Source organism: Harpia harpyja, chromosome 13 (assembly GCF_026419915.1).
Source record: "Harpia harpyja isolate bHarHar1 chromosome 13, bHarHar1 primary haplotype, whole genome shotgun sequence".
NCBI classification, from domain to species: Eukaryota; Metazoa; Chordata; class Aves; order Accipitriformes; family Accipitridae; genus Harpia; species Harpia harpyja.
This window is the reverse complement of record NC_068952.1, coordinates 2,801,452-2,820,055: the sequence shown is the minus strand read 5'-3', so window position 1 is coordinate 2,820,055 and position 18,604 is coordinate 2,801,452. Positions and strand designations below refer to the sequence as shown.

At 35.5% G+C, this 18,604-nt stretch overlaps 1 protein-coding gene across 16 annotated transcripts in view; it reads right to left on the bottom strand.

Moving 5' to 3' along the window:
• The window catches only part of NRXN1 (neurexin 1), a 730,978-nt gene that overhangs the window by 628,334 nt on the left and 84,040 nt on the right, over positions 1–18,604 (bottom strand). For 8 of the 16 annotated variants that reach the window (XM_052805916.1, XM_052805935.1, XM_052805920.1 and 5 more), the window contains one exon: positions 16,284–16,313. The exons of 5 other annotated variants lie outside the window; for them this stretch is intronic. In XM_052805916.1, the coding sequence (XP_052661876.1) occupies positions 16,284–16,313 (30 nt within the window). Of the gene's footprint in view, positions 1–15,470; positions 15,483–15,537; positions 15,967–16,283; positions 16,314–18,604 lie in introns of those variants that run through there. 3 more of the 16 variants (XM_052805915.1, XM_052805914.1, XM_052805931.1) reach the window with 2 other exon arrangements.

Genomic DNA, 18,604 nt, shown 5'->3' with positions numbered 1-18,604 from the left:
AGCTATGGCCATCGGTGCGCCTTCTTAGCGTTTTCATGTCTTAATTTTGGCATTGAACGTTTGCAAAATCACAACGTAGATTGTGACAACCACAGTTTAGACCTCACAACCTTTGCTCATCCACTTCTTCACAGTTACAGGAGTTTCCAGCACCAAAATTTCCTCGGTACCTAGAGGAACTTAGTATTTTTCCATGTATTGTTGAACAATCCTGCATGCTAAGCCAAGGGTTGTGAATTCTGGTGGCAGGATCTCTCTAGCACTTTGGTTAGATCTCTGTTAGCGTTGCAATGCTTAGGTTGCCTTTGCAGAGCTAGCCTTCAATACGAAAGGATTTTTTTTCTGTAAAATTAATGGTAAGAAAGATTGACTGCCTCTGGATGTATAATTCAATTTGAAGAATCTGAAAAATGTTACTGAAAATCACCTCTATTTGCCAAAAGGCTGACAAGCTATTTGCACAAAACCATAGAAAGAATTCTGGGAGATGTCAATAATGAATAGGATAAATGTTCTCCAGCTTGATAACTAAAGGGAGTTTGCTGATAAATTTTAAACACATTCAGCATGCTGCATTGTGCTCTAGAGTCACTTTATATAGATATTGCTCCTGGATTTATACAGAAAGAAGTAGTTCTGAAATAGTGCTACTTCTGTTTCAGATTATTTGACATTTTAATGCACGTAAGTAATGTTTGTGTGTATGTAATGTATGTATGCCATTTCCTCATAAAATTTTTAGACTTCAAAAATAGTGAGGAGTTCTTTTTGGCTTTTTCCATGTTTAGATACAAAAAATTCAACATCTTTCTTTAGGGGGAATATAAATATTTGGGCATTATATTCAAACACACTATTTTATAATAACATATACTCTACCTATTCCCTTCTCTTCTTCATTCTATTTTCTTTTACCATTATATTTGATATTAGATTTGAAGCATTTGTGCTTCAAGGTCTTTTAAGCTTATAATAATGGGGGTTTGGAATAGGCATCTAGAAGTACCCAGATACCTAATACCACACATAAGAGTTAGGTACCTTCATACTTCTCAAAAGCTGTCCCTAAATGCTTATGTTTTGGAGAGTCAGAGGTTATTTCAACTATTTCTCTCTATTTAGGGCTAAGCTACACAAAACTCTATGAAAATTTTGGTGGAAACAGACAGAAGCTCTGTTTACAAGTTGGTGGTATAAAGGGATGAGGTGAAACTGGTTTTGACTGTTTCAGCTTGCTTATTTTAGAGGCAAACAGTAAATTCTTTCTCCTTTCTTATGCCTTCATACCCTTATTTCTTACTTCTTTTGTCACTGCTATCAACTCTTGGATTACGTGAGAGCACTCTGCTACTTAATTCTGCCCATGGACCTAATCTGGCTAGGCAAATATCATAGACCTCTGCTTAAGACTTAGAGATCTTGGGGTTTTGTCTTCATTAGCCTTCCTCTCTTGATATAGATCTACTTCACAACATCTTTCTTCTCAACTGGTCTGAAAGCACGTGTGCTAAAGTACACACAGTTCTATTTATTTCACTGTATTTGAAAAGATTCTTTGCGGATGTACAGGTGATGATCAATCAAGCCTATAGCCTAAATATTTAGTATTACTTTCAGAGATATGAGTTAAAATACAGTCATGAGGGGAGGTGGATGGTTGAAGGAAGCCTTTTTCTCTCAAAAACCATCATGAACTTAAGTAATTTTGTTATCAAATCAATTATGAAAATTGAAGATATGAAAGCGTTGGCGTTGAAATGTCTGACAAAAACATAGCATTGTTGAACTCTGATCATACATCAAAAGTGACAGAAATGCATAAGCAGGGTTCTTCTTTTTAAAGATTAAATGAACAACTAGATAGCTTGCATGAGGCATGTCTTCCAGGTCTCTCAGGCAGTTTTCTCTGCGCTCTCAAGCCAAGCAAGGACCTTGTGATGCCAAAGGATTGCCAGGTCTGGGTTTTGCACTTCTAAATTGCGGTCCACTCCCCCACCGACAGCTCTTTCCACTTCCCATTCTTCTAAACTTCTCATCCCTTTCCTGACCCTTGCAATATAAATAACAAAGTGGACAGGCAGTTGGTTTTATTAAAGGTTTGTTTGGGCCTATTGAATATTAGAACAGTCGGTCCTAGAGAAAATACTTTGCAGGAAATAGCTATGGTGTTTTAAAGCTTTTGGAGCAGTTACCTTTCTCCTAGCAGCGGGGAGACGCAGACAGTAGGAGAAAAGAATAGAATAATAAAATCTTTTATGCCTGTATTTCTACAGCTCTTCAGAGCCTTCCTGGCTTCTCTGAGACTTCACAGACACAGGTAGTTTTCAAATCCGTCTAAAAACAGATTTAAATGTCAGGCTACTGAAGCTTGCCCATGTAGTTTTCTACTTAATGCCTTAGCTTTTCAGGGGAAAGTTTTGAACACGGTAACCCAGAACAGGCTGCTCTTACTACCTTGTGCCAAAAGTCACCATCCTCCCACACTGAAAGCATCTGGCAGATGCTACAGGTATTTAACTAGCAAAGCACTTCACAAAAGAAAGATAAACTTTCACACTATAAGGAAGAACACTGTCCTTCAGGAAAGAGGAGGGACAAGAGATGCATAAAATTTTAGGGAAGTTCCAGTCAGCTGTACTCACACTTTTCATATTCCCTGAGGTTTCTACTTAGCATAAGAAAAAACCTTTCTCTCAGTCCATATTCACACTACTGCCATGATCATAGGAAAGCTGAACACCTTCAATGCACAATAATTAAGTGCACCTGTAATCCAATTAATATTTCATCTGTCTCCACACAGACAGTGGCTTTGTTTTTAGACCACTGAAACCCTGTTCATTATTCATTTTAGTTTAAAAACAAAACTGAACCAAAAACCACACAAAACAAGACAGAAGAAAAAACAGGCCAAACACAACTTGTATAGCTTCTAAAGAAAACTGAAATCCAGAAAAAAAATAATGCTAATTTAGGTAACAATACACACTGAAATTTACCCAGCAACAATGTTCAAAGTTTTCTCCTTTTTCTTTCTTGCTCTGTGTTACTACTGATAAATTTCTCTTCCCAAACCATCCTGATTGGCAGTACTGTCTGCTTGGTTTTATTCTTAGTGCCTACTTACAGACAAAAACCCTACAATAAGCTCAAACATTGAAGCAATCAGAGGAGCTCCATGCAGAGCTCCTAAAAATAAAATAATCTAGCTTTTGAATCAAAGATATAGCAATTCTGGAGTACTGAAAAGCTATTTTTTCAGCACGAATAATGTGTCTGGGCATGTCAACAGTCATGACCACACTTCACTGATACTCAAACATCTGCTGAAACTGTCAGCAGATGCACTAAGGGCAAAACAGTCACTGAGAACCGTACTTTAAGGTATGGAAAGTTCATGCTTTAACTGCCAATTAGGTTTTCCTCTGTCCTTCAGCATAATGACAGACATGTTGCAACCATGAACGCATCAGGGCTTCATCAGTTCTCCTCCTAAACAAAGGCTCTTAGAAAACAGAGGCAACACAAGATAAAATAATATATAATATATTGCAAGTATAAAGGAAAACAGATTGTGTGGTTTTTTTCTTCCCATGTACTCATTTATGTGAAAGTGAATATTATAATCCAATATAAACTATACAAAATGATCTAATTATAACTGCTGGAGGGTTTGAGGTTGTTTTTCTCATTTGGTTTGGTTTTTTTTTTTCCTGTCAATTGCTCTATATCAGCCTTCAAAAAGATGATAGCATCCTAGTAGTGACATTTCAATATGCCCTGTTCTCAAACATTTCTACTAAATTAATTATCTGAAAATATCAGGCTCTGGTGGATCTGAGGGATGACAGTGAGCCCAAGCAGGGAGCTGCTCGCAGCGCTTCTGAAGTCGTCCCGCTCACCGTACAGCGGCACAGGAGGAACTACGGGCACGTATTTGAAGCCCGTTCCTCTGTGCGGCACGGGTACAGTTTGAACACAGTCCAAAGATAGGGAAAAATAGCATTCAGCTTTTCCTTACGCAAGCAGGCTGTATGTCCAGTTTCCCACTTCCCTATGTCTTTTCCCCACAGAGCAAGTGTACTGATTAGAAAATGAGGATAGATATTGTAAAAGAGAAGCCTCCTCTTTACTACACAAACAGATGCTTCCTTATTATATATTGAATAATTAGTGCATGAAATAATAACAAAATAATTGTAGCAGAGGCTTTTTTCCCCATCCAAGTGAATATGCTATTGTATTCTCCCCAGTGGCACATATTCAGCTGTTTGTACATGTATTTCACACATTGTATTAATAAATTATCAATCAATAACAGGATATTAATCACACAATGTCTGTTTGTCTACAAGGTGTGAAACTGAACATCAGTAATGATTCCTAGAAGATATACCTCAACAATTGGCTTTCCTCCTTCTCTCTGATAGTCAACATGTATTATCAGGGAAAAGTTTGGAATTCTTTTAAACTAGAAATATTCAAACTTCATCAAATTAAATAACCCTCTAATTTTTTCATATGTTCAGGGAGAAACTACAAACTCCCATTTGTCTTCTTGAATTTTAGCAAATAACAGAATCTTTTCCTGACTACAGTAAAACTGAAGATTAAGAAAGTATTTGAAGTCTTCATGAATAAAGATAATTCTGATGTAGAATAATAAGTCCTTCACTGAAGCAGCCTATGATTCCATCCTCTCCTTTTGTATGAGCATATTGCAACTAAAGAAGAGTACTTAACTCACAGTGAATATATATTTGAATGGTAAGGTTCAAAGAGAAACTAAATATTAGAACACTGGCTTCAGTCTTTAAATTAAAAATCTGGGTCTTAGAGTTTGAATCTGTCTTCTGCCTAATTTAGAGCACTCTTATGGGACTGCTTTAGCCTCTGGTTTATAAAATTTTCTGGATTAGATCACAATTTCTGTTCCTCATTGGATTTGTCAGCTTTGTATAAGCATTTTTCCCTGTATCAAAGAGCAAAAATGAACAGCTTCAGTTTTGCTGCACAAATAATTCACAAAAATGTTTTGCTCAGGTTTATCTGGCATAACAATCACTGTATAACACGGTAACCTCATTTCTTCCTGTATAACTGGAAGACCCCCATACGCCGTTGTAAATATGAGAGTCTATATAAAATAAAAATACTGAATGGCATAACATTGCTGAAAATGAGATTGTAGTACTCAATTTAAAGTATTCAAAATAAACGATCACAGCAAAATGTTGAACTTTGAGAAAGATTATCTCCTTTTGCTTCACACTTCCAAACATGTTTGAGGCTTTTCCATGAAGATGTTTCAGTTTTCATGTTACATTCTGACTTAAGGGAATGCTTTGAATGGTTTTTCCAGTTAGTCCATAAAGACTGTTAGGGCTTGGCTTGGTGTTTTGGGGGACTCATTGATACATAATTCCATCTACACAAGAAATATGATAAAATTTTTCCTAGTAAAATAAAACAGAGGTGGCTGTTTTTATAGTCTGACAATTTTCTTACATGCTACCACAGTAATGTCTCTTATTATGTGTGATACATAGGCTTCAAGGCCAGAAGGGTTGGTTTTGATTATCTAGTCTTATTTCCTGCGTAATACAAATTACAGGCTGTCAGCTAATACATGAGAGACCTCCTCTTTAAGCAGTTTAACGGCTATGAACCTAGGAAATGTATTTTTAGACTTTCTGAAGCCTGCTCTTCTGACTTGGGTCTCAAGGGTATACCAACTACATAGAGCAGTATAGGCACATTCTTGCCTCCCAAGGTGGGTAATTAACATGACCTAGATATATGTACATTTCTGAGAGTTATATGTACTTATTAAAAGCTATAGGGCTAATATATAGATCATCTAGGTGTTCTGAAAAGGAAAATATTAATTACACTTTTGTATTACTTTTATAACAGCTCAATAAACACAGGACTTTCAAAAACCTGTTTCTTTAACAAGACTATCCATTTTAGGGACAACACAAGGCATAACTCTCGGATCTACTTTAGAACAATGAATAAATATCAAATACATGTGTTTTCCTGGAAGAGACAGTAAATGACACATAAAAGTGATTTATGGATGCAGACACAGCAGTCATTTTTATTACATATTTGTCATTATAGAAAACTTGAGATAGAAGCATTTCTGAGAGGTAAAATCATGAAGTATAGCAGCACTGAATGGTTTCGGGGCATTTTTGTTTATCTGTGTATGTGCCTATGTCCTGAATGCAGCTACATGTATGTATGTTAAATGTGTATATGCTATTAAAAATTGTTGAGTAATTTGTCCTTTAGAATTGTGAATGACTTACTGTGTTTTACTCTATGTATTCAGTGCTTCTCAATATTTTAAATAGGAATACAAGGATATATCCTTTTCACAGCAGTCTAAACAGCTCCCTTCTTTGCTCTGAGGAGGTATGTAGCAGTAGACTAACACTGGGACTTAGGTGGCTTTACGTATTGTTCAGAGTATAGATTTGCCATAGATCTTTTCCTCTGTCTAATATAGGATGGATGGATATGTATGAATATACCAATTCTATACGGATAAATATGTTGTACAAGAATCATATAAATTTACCAATTTCCAAGTTTACCTTTGTTGCTCCAATCTTGCACTTAGATACTTTTATATGATTCTTTTCTGAAGCCTAAATTTTCTTTCAAACCTTATAATACAGTTACAGTCATGGACAATATCCTTATTTGAGTAATTTATTGCGGAGAACTATAGGGCTGAAAAGTCTGCTAAGGACACCAAAAAAAATGAGTTCATGGCTGACAGACACAGCTGTATTTACATGTGTTTGAAGGTTCATAATGATGTAAGCACCTTGAGGTATACCTGAAAAATTCATTGTTTGCACAAGTATTCAGGTGAAATGAGAGCACCAGTTCAGTACTTGTACCACTGGGGGTGTTCAGGTATATGAAGATTAAATTAAGATAAAATCAGAATTTTTTGAACTCTCACATCATATTTGTGATGATGTAAACATATACCAGTGTTACAGTTCAATATAATTACACCCAAATAACTCTTCTAAAATTGAAAACTACGTAACAACTAGTCAGTAGTTGCAGTTAATACAAATAATATCAAATATCCATTTAAATGACACATTCATTCATAGTGAAAACAGCATTGTCAAAGAGGCTTTTGGCTCTAAAACTAATTTACGCTTTGTTTTGCACAGGTTCAACAGTAAAACTACAACATTAAGTATCTCATATGCATACAAACATAGTTTTCAAAGGTGACTTGCCTGTACCTGAACTTGGTGATTTTTTTGAAGGTTTCTTATGGACTTTTGCAAACAGTAAGACCAAGCTGTTAAGCAGAGCCATTAACTGAGAAAATCAAAGGACCAGCATGTATTATCAGCAAAATATCTGTGAGGCTCTTTTTCTGAGATGGAAAGCACTTATCTGGCACCTTTTTGATATAACCCAAGTTCTTCCTAATAAAGACATTCAGGTTCAATGAAGTGGGAAATCAGGTAAATTATTTCTAATTTTTAATTCTAGAGAGAGATGTTACTGTTGGATGGGAGTGGGGTCACATAATTACCAATGTAGCTGGCATCAGGAATCAATCTCTTAGGGTTTTCAGCTAAGAGTTACGCTTCAGAAGCAGAATATTAATGGTCATTGGAAGGAGGCTTCCTTTCCTTTGGGCGGATACTCCTTCTGAAAATGGGGTAACAGAGGCTCATGACATGAAATGCAGGACAGACCTATCAACTAAGGGTAACTCCAGTGAAAAATTTACAGACTTATACTCACTTACTACTGAATTTTGCTTTCCAGACAGACTCCCCTCTCTCTGAAGAATATGCAAAGGCAAATGAAAGGGATTAGACCCAGCTGCTTTTATTTCCTCCCACCCCCAATATAAAGAGGCTGCTCAAGTCAATGCTGTTATGCCAACAGTGTCAGGTGTGGCCTACCGGTTACTCTGGCAGCCTCTTGTTATCTGAGGTTGCTTCCATACAGCTTTAGAGAAGGTGCCAGTGAATCAGCCCAGATGTTTCCCTTCTTTAAGGAACAAATGTCTACTTCAAGCAGGCAACAAGATGTACCAGAATCTCTAAGTCTCACTAGCAAGTTACAAAAAACAGCCTTTAAATTAAATGATCAGAAAATTAGCGTAAAGTGGGTGCCAACAGACCCCTCCCCCCAAAATATAGCTGATGTAAGTGGGGAAAAAATTACTTCTTTCACTAGAGTAAATTAATTCAATAAAGAAATTCAATTGCTTTCCTTTCCTTCCAAGTCTGGACAAAAGATATTTGGATAACAGGTTGGTATGTATGAAAACCATTAAAAGAATGGTGAAGATGGAATTTCATAGCGAAGTCCATGGTCCATACTCAGTTCCTATGAAAGTTTTCTCTTTTGTGCTCCTGAATTTCCCAGTTCATTGCACAGTTTCACTGTTCTACTGATACTTAATTGCTCTGGCTGGTCCCTGAAGTGAAGATAGAAAGCTACCTTCAACCAATTAAGAATGACAGGGTTACAGAAGTCTTTGAATATCAGGAAAGAGACTTTACCACTATCAGTGCAAATGATATTGTTTAATTAAAAGATTTTAAAGGAGACCGGATAATTCAAATTTTTGCTGTTTCTAAGTAGCTTGGCATATTATTACAGCCATAGAAAATTACCATAAAGAGTAGGTTAAAAATTTTGTATGCAGCATTGTTACTTCTACAAGAACAATTGATTCTGAGGAGACTATTTAAATATCTTTTTAAATTATTTTGTGGGGAGTCATTCTTGGTGGAAAAAAATCATTATGATGTGCATTTAGGGAGCATAGTCCACGTTTTCAGTTACATCAGTACAATTTTAGGGTGGTTTTCTTAAGAGTTCTTCAAATTGTGATAAAGTTTACTCCTGAATTTAGTAAGCTGGCATGTAGGCAAATCTTAAGAGATGTTTGAAAATACTCCTCCTTAGGGCTGTGATTTCTTTCCACTTAACTGGTGAAACTCCACTGAGCGTGATTCTGATTTGATTAAAGTCAGTTGAGACTTCTGTTATAAGTGAGAAGTACAATAATCTCCAATTACTTTTGGTTTTCACTAAAATAATAGAAATTACAGTCTGTTGGGCTGATTTGTTTAGCTGCTTTTGTAGATTTCAAGGACTGAATTTTATCCTAGAATAATCTTAGCTGTAGCGCAGCCCAAGAGTGAAGCTGTAGTCCTTAGTGTAACTCTAACAATGTATTTGGCTCAGTAATGTCATCAGATATTAAAAGAAGGTGTAAAGGAGAAGGTTCCAGGATATTCTGCAGGATATCTAAGGAATACATCTCTCTGAAATATCTGTTTCATTTGAAATGCCTATGAAATTTGTATGAAACTCTCACGGAATTTCATTGTGTGAAAAAGATACAGATCATTGCAGCTTTTAATTCTCATTTGCTATGTATATTTATATATACATAAAAAGAAATATTTGCTTTAAGGAAGAAATGCTTAGTTTTCCTATTTCTTCATTGCTTACCTGCTCAAAATTTTTTTTTTACCTCTTCAGAGTGACAGCTTTACTGTTTCCCATCCTCAATAAATCCCCACCTACTTTTTGGCCTGAAATATATATCCTTCATCTTGAAAGAGCTTTAATATTATTTTGAAAGGCGTTCTGTCAGCATACCCATCTTCTGGGGAAATCTGTGCTCAGAAGTGGAGCCTACTTTTGAGGAAGCGAAAATCTTAAATATGTATTATCGTATACTAGGATGCTTTCTGGACCCAGCAGAAATCTATACTTCTGCAAATATAACATTTTTTTTTACATAAAATCCCTCATAGTTCCACATTTATTTTCTTTCCTCTGAATCCACAGGAGACCTATTACATATATACATATGTATATATGATACACGATAATTTTGAATGACATTAGAATGATTCCGAATACGGTAAATGTTTTATTTTGGTGGTGGAAAGGTGCTAGAATTCATGGCATGGATTGGACATTATCACGTGGTGACTTACGTCAGAAAAATAACACTTTTAAAATAAATGTGTTCCCCCTTCTTCATATAGTTTTCTTGATATTTACAGCAGGTCCTTACAATTTCTTTTCATACTGCTGATCAGGAATCAGCTCTCTCAGATATAATTTTGGGCATATGTGTCTCAAGACAGAATTTGCATTTCTGGTCCTGATGCTGATGGATTTCTTCTGAGCCATGTACTTCAGACAGAAAACTTCTTCAACAGTCATGTTCTGCTGCATTTTTCTCCTTAGGGAACATTAATTGATCACATTTCAACACAAAGATGAATCTGCAGCTCCAAATGCCATATTCTAGGCTTGCTAGGTATCACCCACTGAAGTGCAAGTAAATTATTTGCTTCAATGCGCCACAACTTTTAAATACATAAAGATACCACCCTTCTGATTAAAACTTTTAATGTGTAGTTCATTATGATATTGAACAAAAATTTGAACAGATTAACCATAAAATATAAAGATAGTATAAATATTTATTGGAACATATATGTGTAGGCATAGATGCATGGGTTACACACAAGAACTTAACTGCAATATTTTTGGTGAACATCAGCCACTATTTAACTATATTTATGAGGCTCTTTTTAGAAAAAAAAAGTCACTACGTAACAGATATGATATGTAGTTACTGCTCTTTAGAGCACTTTGAAGAGATTTATATTTAAAGTTCCTTAATTTCTTTTAAAAAGTAATTCTTATTAAAAAAAATTAGGTAAATTTTATATAGAATATTTTTAAAATTCTTATGCTGATCATTTTGTAAATTATACGAGACTGTCAGAATGTTTGGAACATGTTAAATGAAGGATAAATTTTTCAATGTTATTGATTTGTTCTTTTTTATCAGTAGAAGAAACTATGAGATTGAGCAGGGAAACGTAGGTTATCCATTCTTCTGCTGTAATGTCACTTAGAAATAATTTCAGTTACCTGGGCTTGGCAACCCCATTCTGTGTAAAATTCCTAAATTAACTCAGTTAAATTCTAGCAGTGAGTCTTTCAAATAAGCTGCTATCACCTAGGATATATAACTATGTGAACAAGTACAGAGTCAAGAAAGCCCTCTGTCCATGATTTGTGCTTGCCAGGCAAAAGCCAGCTGCAGTTGAGAAGGCATGTAACTGAATCCGTGTCAACAGGGCACCGAGCCAAAAATAATAAGCTGTGCTAGAGCTCAGTGCTGTACCAAAGCATTTACATGGCTTCTGGACTATTGGTGGCTCAGGTCGAGGAAGGCTGGAGGATGTGTGGCTTTCAGACCCACTTTGAAGCAGCATACACAAAAGCAGATGAGGATAGGCTTTTCAACAATCCTGGGAGGATCAGAGAGCATAAGAGGCCAAAGCTATTTTAGCTCTTTGAAAACAGAGCAAAACCGAAAGTCATCACAATAAGATGAATTTGTGGTCGCATTGAGGTTAATGAGTGAATTTCACATAATTTGATGTTAGGGGAGGTTATTGGCACAAGGTAATATTTGTATTGCATGACACAAGCACTACATAATTACTTAGCTATAACATACCATTTTAATGCTTATGATTGTTTAAAGATTATATTTAAATTACTTCTATTTTTCAGTGCCCTATTTTTCCAGTTGTCAACTGAATTGTGTGATTGATAATTAACAAATTAGTGGTGTCACTTTGGTTTTACAGATATTGTATGATTGCTTGTGCAATACAAAACTTGCCCTCTTTTGGCAAGGAAGTTGACACATATATAAATTGACATTCTGAAGTGTTTCTTCAGCATTTATACACAATATACCAAATACCAGCACATCAAAAGCCTGTAATCTAATACAATAAATTGCAGTTGTACTATCAATCTTTTGGTAGAAACACTTATTGCTCAGCTAGATATCATTTAATAGTTTGTTATGGACGTGAGTGACTCATGTACGGTTTAAAGCTGCACATCATCTCTAAAGTAATAGAACAGGAGTATGAACACAGTGTTTAGGTATAGAATGAGTAATATATATAGTCAAAAGTAGGTTGTTTACATAGAAATAAACTATAGGTAAAAATATGTATAGGCTTAAGAGAACTGCAATATTAGAAGGAAGTAACACACATCACTTTATCTTATAGTAACTGAATTACAAATCCCTTTCATTGCTCATCAAAGGAAAATGAAAAGGAGGAGGGGAATTTTTTTGAAAGAATAAAGAAACTGAGTGTTTTACATTAGTTGCCATGTAATCTTAGTTGTATTTACTATTCATCACAAAGTAATTCTGTGTGGGAGATCCGAGAGGTATTAACTTTTGACGAGGCCTATAGGTGGAAATGGTAGTTTTTTTAGACCTACAATAGTTGGAGAAAGCAGACAAAATTTGTTTGGGCACAAATTCGTTTTGGGAAAACAAATCCTTTTCGATGTCTGTTATGAGCAGCAGACTTCAAGGTTTGCTTCAAATTCAAACAACTGCTCTGAGTAGCATATTCAAGTAATCTAATAAAAACGTGAACCCCATTTACAAAACTTACCTTGTCTACGTCATTTCACCACCACAGCTGTGACAACTCTACTGCTAAAGTTCTGTACAGGTAGGTGATTCCCAGGGGAAAAAAAAGGAATTCCTAAGTATTTCTGAATGCTTATCAGAAAATAAATGAATGCCAGTACAACTAAAAGCTTGCGGCTCTTCCTAGAATTAGGCTTAGCATCTACAAAGAGTAATGGATCAGGAAACAAGTTTTGTATAGCTCTAAAGTTATGATACAAACTTCTATATAGGCTCTCAGCTTTATGTTATATCCTCCTTTATGTCAGCTGGTTTTGTACATAGATCAAGTTATATGACCTTGAGTACTGACAGATGTCTCAGCACTGTGACAACTTCTGAGATTTGCTTCTGCCTTTCTCTAAGGGACAGTGACAGCTGTGTTAATATTGATAAAGCTTCAATAAAATCTTTGTGGGGAAATTATCCAGAGTATCCCAATTTTTATTTACAACTAAATGACAAAGAGCAGGTGTGTCTAGAGAGATCGTACCAGATTTTGTATTGCTTGCCCACTTGGAAAGGCTGCCTCACCCCTCCTTCCTCTCTCAACAGCAGGTCCCTGCCCTGTCAACATCCTGTCCTAATTCTGAAGGTACGTTGGTTTTTTTCCCTTTTCCAGTGTCCCAAAGAATAGCTACACAATTAAAGAAGACAGTGATACTTCAGCCATTTATAGTCTTCAGGGCAAATTACATAGTAAAGCTTCTTAAAAGTTTTTTATTGCTTAAATTTCCAAAATAAGATTAATTCATTATATAATCTCTCAGAATTTTGCAACCACTTCTGTTACTGACCTTACCTACCTCTAAAGGAATTGAACTTACAATGAAAGATTGAAATAGGTGCAAATGAATTAAATGCTGAGCTCCTCTTTTGTCCCTTTGCTCCTTTCCAGCAACCTCCTGCTTTGTTATATTGTCATGTATTATGAATATGTATCACAACAGTTTCAAGGTCACATGTTTCAACAGCCGATATTAACGTAGTTTCAATGAAATGTCAATAAAATGAGGCCATTTTCTCCTGTTTGAGGATATGGTTCGATGTCGAGGGGTATTTTCCGTTACAAGCAGCTAGAGTTTGTATACATATAAACCCTTTCCATCCATTTGAACAAATATACACCATCATATTTGCAGAAGAATTATTGTGATTATCAAAACATAGTAATCAGTATTCCCATATAAACTGGATAAATCTAATAAAAAATCAAAATGTGAAAAGAAAAATGTAGTCAAATGATTAGATGCCTGGTCACTGTTTTTTAAACTATATGTCACATGGCACATCATTAAACATGAAATGTAGCTAATATATCCAAGGTCATTTTTTTGTGAATATAATTGTTAAACCTTTTAAAATAAAAATATTAATGTCTAACTATTGCACAATACTTGCAAAGTTTTTGTTTTGCTAAAATCTACTTTCCAGATCAACTACTAATCATAATATATATTAATAATATTTATGTTTTCATCCTTTTATACAAAAAGACCTTCAGTGTTGTACATACTACATCATGTATTCTGTGTATAGAATAATCTAGAAAAAGAATTCCTTAATATTAATAAAAATGATGTATAACGTCAAGGTTCAGTTACTATAAAATGTCATTTTAAGGTAACTCCACCCAAGACATGTACCGTTAAGGAATAAGATAGTAATAATAAGTAAAAAGGAAGTCATACATACAAGGTACTGTTAAGAAAAACACAACAAGGGTCAGCCATCCAACAAACAAAACAATCCTACAAAACAAAGAAATCAGTAGACTGTTTTTCATTCTACTTGCTTAAAACTTTTCCTAAGCAAGAAGATTTACAGCTCCAGAACACACATAACCCTTTAAACAGTATCCCACCTATAACCAGGTACACAGTCTCTCCAGAGAGTCTGATATGAAGAGGAATGAGACACTACAGGTTTGTAATTACAGTCTTTACATCACATGAACTTTCTAGGTGTGGAAACACTAAATCAGCCAAGACACCAAGGAACCTGGAAGATGATTGTTTCTAATTTAACTACTTAGCAAGTATGACCATGCAGTTTGGTTGTCTGATTTATACCAGGAGTAGGCACACCCTGACAAATGCTTAAGATGAATAGAACTGTATTATGCATCATATGTAACACAGATTTAATGGCTTTTAATGACCAGCTTCTTATCATAAAAAAATATTTACATGATGTCTGTGAAAAGTATCCTTGTAGCAAAGCCTGGTGTTTATTTATACAGGAAAAGTCTTGACCCTACTGCACATGTTCCCTCCAGGAGAAAGAAAGTAAACATGGCTGGTATTCTTTATAAAAAGAAACAAAAAAGAGTAAAAAATTCTGAAATAAACCCCACACTTCTCTTTGGTGTTCATTCTTCCTCGTTCCTTTGTCCAATTCTTGTCTCAGATATAATCAAAGCAATTAATATACAAGGAAAATCTCAGGGCAAATGTGATCACCTGATAGCAGAGACTTGCTGAAGTCAGTGCTATTCAGATTTAAAACTTACATCAAGCTGTGGACTCACCCTGGACAGATTATCTCCAGAGAGTCTCTGTTGAACAACATCATGGGTTTTGCTGTGCCTGGTAGTTTAGACTACAATTCTTTGAGAACAGAAAAATGCATACCTCAAAACGTGGCTGTTATTTCATCCTGAACGCTTTCTATAACTGTAGCCTCCTTTATCACTGCCAAAGCTTTACATCTCTCACAAAACCAGGAGACAAACTTTTAAAAAGGTCAGCCTGTACTTTAGGATACTTCTCCTTACCTTGATATCCATGAATTATTTACTTTAAAAATATACCTACCTCATGTTATCAGTGCAAAAAGATTTACATTTATTTGCATTACTTATACATACATTAAAGTATACTGATGGCATTAAAAAATAAAGAAAATCATGTAATACCTTTACTTTTACCTATGGATTTGGTGAAATGGTTCCATGAAGAAAGCATTTCCAGACAAAAAGAGAATAAAGAAGAGGAGAGAAACAACAGTAAGAGTCATGAGTATATGTAAATGCAATAGTATCTGAACATGAAGAGACAAAGTATAAGGTAAGTGTCTGGAGACAAATGGAGATGCAATCAGTGTCATATTAGGGATTTAGTTTATTTTTTTCCAATCATGTACATGCAGAGAAACACAGAAATAACCCATGCTTAGATAAGAAAGAGTGACCCAAAAGTAACATGGACAATGGGTTAGGAGGAAAAAAATGACTGATTTCATTAGGTTGCAAAACTGTACTCTCAGCATTCCAGAAGCCAGGAGCAGGTGCTTTCTGCACATTTCCAATCAGCCATGCATTAATGTAAATGGACTCTTCAATGTGTACAATGTGACAAGCTGAGTATCTTCCTTCAGGAGCTATCTGAAGAGTGCTCTTGTGCTTCGTTTATCTGTTACAGAATCACCCGTACTTGTATTTTCTGATAAATACATGAAATTTTCTTAATCACCTTCTTATTTCTCTCACCTCTTTTCAGTTATTATATTGCAAGATGGGGAGTTGAGGAGGCAGGAAGGACAAAAGCTTACGGAGCAAACAAAAAAAAATTATAATGAAATAAGAAAAGATGTGACTAAAACCATGTGTTTATTTGCAGCCAAAGACAGCTTTCAAGCATTTGCCCATCGTTTGCAGTGATGGATTTAAAGCAGCTACAGAACAAGAAGAAACAATGAAAGCAGAGTGGAAAAGGAACAGAGCCCATACCTTGGTCGCCCATCATCAGGTGCGCCAGACCTTGAAGGGAAACAAGAGCACAGTCAGCAATGAACAAGGGAGCACGGGAAGGTGGTGTTGTCACAGTGACAAAAATGTTTTGTGACAGGCATCTGTTTCCTATGAGATGTCTGTATCACAGAGGGAAATCAAAGAGCATTTTTCAACCACTGGTTGGAATGCTGTGGGCTACGAGTAACAGAACTGCAATTCAAACACTGGGTGCTGTTTTATTGTGTATTTCTTCTGTGCAGTAGTTGGGATGACAGAAAATAATAAAATGCTTTCAAATCCAACCAATTCCTTTAATATTTCATCTGTCTTTATCGTATTTTGATTATATTGCTTTGAACACTTTGCTGGGAGGACTTCCGGTCCTCTACATGTGAAATGACGTTAAAAACCTGGAGAAGTGTAAACCTGAAAAATGGGCTGGGTCTGATCTTTTTCCCCTCATAAAAATGAGCATTTCAGGTAATTAAATAAAATTTCTTCATCACATTGAAATGATAATGCAAGGGATGTCTCCTTATTTGTGTGAAACGTGACAGTAGAATGAATTTGTTCCAGAGAAGGCAAATTATTATATATGCAATATAAAATACATAGCAATAAAGAAAATTTAAGTGACAGCTTCTGAAGCTACTTCATAAATCTGTGAGAAATAGATTTTGCTTTATATTTGTATTGTGAGATGAAATCCAATCATACCCGTATAAGTCTAGTGACATTGCAAAACAGATGTCCATAATAATAATCATTCAACCAGAGCCAGATTTCGTTACTCTTTAACCAAAAATATTCAGCTTTTTTAGTTCATGATAATAAAATTATACTTGTATTTTCACTGAGAATGATGTGATGTAGGGAGAACGTTTTTCTAGAAATATGAAGGTTTTTCACATTTTATGTCTGGTTTAAAACAACAGGCTTATTCTTGTTGAACTTAGCTGTTTTAGGATCCATTTTAGAAGTTATTAATTGCTCATGTGTTAAATGTGCTCCTCTTCTCCAACAACTACAAGAAATGATACATTATTTTCTTATTTGCAATTAATTAAAATTAATTCACACAAAGAAGGTGTGCAATAAAATATCCTGCTCTTTATTGGAAAGCAGACTTCCTAGAGAGTTCCTGTGATTTCTAATTCACAAAGAAAATTAGGTGCACAAATGACTCATAGTACTTGGGGAGAGTTCAAAGAAGATACTCCCGACTGCAATCAGTCTTAAAGGATTCGTATCTTACCAGTTCCAAATCTCAAGTGATGTTCCAAATAGACTAACAATGGTTTTGCTGAATTAGTGCTTTTCCATGTCACCCTTTTTAGATGCGTAGTTTAACTGAAGGGCCTGATGTGCCCCATCTCTTGTGCAATAGATTCTGTTTCCAAATACAGTGCCTTGCAGCTGGTGGGATTACCTGGGGTTTACAGCCATGTAAGTGAAAGCTGAGCATGATCCTGAAGGGATGCCTACGTAAGCATTGCTTGGGAAACATCACACAGCTGTGCTGTAGTTTGCAGTTTGTGAAAGAGAGTGGAAATGTTTTCACGAGTGTTTTTTCCCTGCAAGTGTTGCTGCAAGAGAAGCATGCTGAATTCACAAAGTATAAAGACCCACAGTCAAGCTTCATTCTTTTAATGTGGAATGTCCTTGCTTGGATCCCTTGCTGCATGGACTTCTGGAAGTATTAGTCTCCTAATGTGATTATTTAACTTATCTTTTGGCTTCTAACTTTTTGTGTTGGCAAATATAGTAAGAAATCTCAGACTTTTGACTTGGCCCTAACTGTATTCGATAGAGGGAAGATGAAACTAGTTGAATGTTATATGTTTTTCTTTAATAATATTGTGACTTTTCAGCAGCTACTTTGTGAGCTCTTTCAGCTCTTAGAAGGTACAGAGCAAATCGCTGTTATGTCTCCTAGGGGAATGCAAAGAAGGTAATCATATTTAAAATAGCTTGCATTTAAATATGATCTTTATTGCTATAAGGGCCTAAACAAAAGGCCTAGATTCAGGAGATTGCCACTGCTTGATAGGTACTATTTTTGCTAAAATGATATGTGAGATTGGTCAGTTGTAAATACATGATTCTTAAATAATTTGAAAAAAATATAAATGGCAGAAGTGCCTCTTGAAAACATCATAGAAACCACTTGAATTTTAAGAGTCACTTACAGTGCTGTTCAACTAAAAAAGGAAGTCAAGTGAATGTAAAAAACCCACACTGCTCAAACCAAACATTTATCAATTAAAATATTTAGTACTAGTCCTCAAGACACTATTTTGTTTGACTCTGTATGTTAC